General features: G+C 42.4%; 1 protein-coding gene across 1 annotated transcript in view; it reads left to right on the forward strand.

Annotated features, from left to right (window-relative positions):
* Window positions 1-742, forward strand: part of LOC103913205 (24-hydroxycholesterol 7-alpha-hydroxylase) — a 26,335-nt gene extending 25,593 nt beyond the window's left edge. Inside the window, exon 12 of the mRNA XM_009319673.1 lies at window positions 671-742. Coding sequence (XP_009317948.1) covers window positions 671-742 — 72 coding nt within the window. The remainder of the gene's footprint in view (window positions 1-670) is intronic.
* Window positions 743-1,754: the final 1,012 nt, after the last annotated feature.

Raw genomic sequence — 1,754 nt, forward strand, 5'->3', positions numbered from 1 at the left:
AGTGGTTGAGTCACCATCCCTGGAAGTATTTAAAAGACGTGTAGATGTGGCACTTAGGGACATGGTTTAGTGGGCATGGTGGTGTTGGGTCAACGGTTGGAGTCGATGATTTTAGAGGTCTTTTCCAACCTTAATGATTCTATGATTCTATAGCTAAACTGCCAAGGAGAAGAGGGAGAAGTTTAGAGTGGCATGGGCTTTGTATGATTGCCCTTTAGGCTAGAAGTTGGAAGCCAAGAGAACTTAATGCCTCTGCTCTCCATGAAGAACATGAGATATTGATCTCAAGTAATGGTAGAAAGTCCACCCAGAATATGGAGAAAGGTTGCCTCTTCCTGACTGATGGTGTGTTGCCACGCCAGCTCTCACTGGAGTTTATTGTAACTTTGGTCTGCACCCACAAGCAATTATGCTGGTGAAGATATTCAAAACCATTAGAGTTTCTTAAGATCTCATGTGTCATCCTCTATCAGAGTGAGTGGAATAAAAAGTAATCATGAAGGCCCTACTCAATGGCTTGAGCAAAGCCAAGAAATACTCTCAGTATTTGGTCTTGGTTCTCTAAGGCCAAAGCTCCAAGAATATGCTTATATCTTAATATTAAAGCACAGTGATAATTCCATTAACTGAGGTAACTTAAATGTTTCTACCGATTTTCTTCTTTTTGCAGAGCCCTTTACATTTGGTGGGGACACAGCAACCCATGGCACCATTCCGGGTCCAGTACAAATGCCGGGAATGAAAGCTGCCCAGCGCTAACTTACCTTCCTTTGCCAGCCACCCCTGGATGGATGGGAGTACTGAGCTGCTTCCCTGTCCTACATCTTCAGATAGGTTCTCTGCCTTAACAGTGCTTAATTTCAACTTTAAATGCTGCACATACTCTGCGCTGTGGTATGCCACACCAGTATAGTTGTATCTGTGCTCCTCACCTGATTGCCTACCTCCTAGTATTTAAAAATCAAGCTCTCCTGCTGCATTCGTAATTTGAGGGCCAATTATTCACAGACTTTGCAAATCTGATACACTAAACTCACCAAACAGACATTCAGGACAAAAAGCTGCTATGTTTGGAAATCCTGCATGGAAGTTGTGCTAGAACCAGCGGAAAAGCAGGTCCCTTGGGCCAGGTCACTGCTTCCTGCAGGTCTCTTCGAACCAAGGCCAAAGTGGTGCCTTGTGGTAACTCCATACGGCTCCCTGGTGCTGGTTTGCACAAAATACAGGACAGTGCTGAGCAGAGACCTCCAGATCAGATCTGCAGCCATGATAAACTAGCATCACTTATGTATCACTGCCTGTGTAGGTAGGTGAAGATCTGGCCTGCTCTGCCTACAATCAGTGCCAACTTTTTGCAAATAAAATGCATTTGTAATGGAAAAATTGCAAGCATGGGAAATACTGGTGTCTTGTTCCACTGGAGCACCTAAAATTTCTACTGAGCTTGATTTGCTCCACAGGATTCAAAATCTGTCCTTGCATGAATATGCAATGAAAGTTTGATCGTGATCTTCGGCTTCTAATGAAAAGCGATTGCAAGAAAAGCTATTGCTATTCAGTAGACTGGTTATCTAATATCTAGGACACTTTTGCTTTCCCTTTAACATGACTTACTTATAGAACAAATTGCACAAATCTAAAAATATTTAGTCCTATAAAGAATACCTAGTAAAAGTTGTTCAAAGAAGCTGTCAAATAAGTTCAGATACCGACACTTTAACTGCTGTCAGATTTCATATACGATAATAGCTGGC

This window comes from Pygoscelis adeliae, unplaced genomic scaffold (assembly GCF_000699105.1).
Source record: "Pygoscelis adeliae isolate BGI_AS28 unplaced genomic scaffold, ASM69910v1 Scaffold121, whole genome shotgun sequence".
NCBI lineage: Eukaryota > Metazoa > Chordata > Aves > Sphenisciformes > Spheniscidae > Pygoscelis > Pygoscelis adeliae.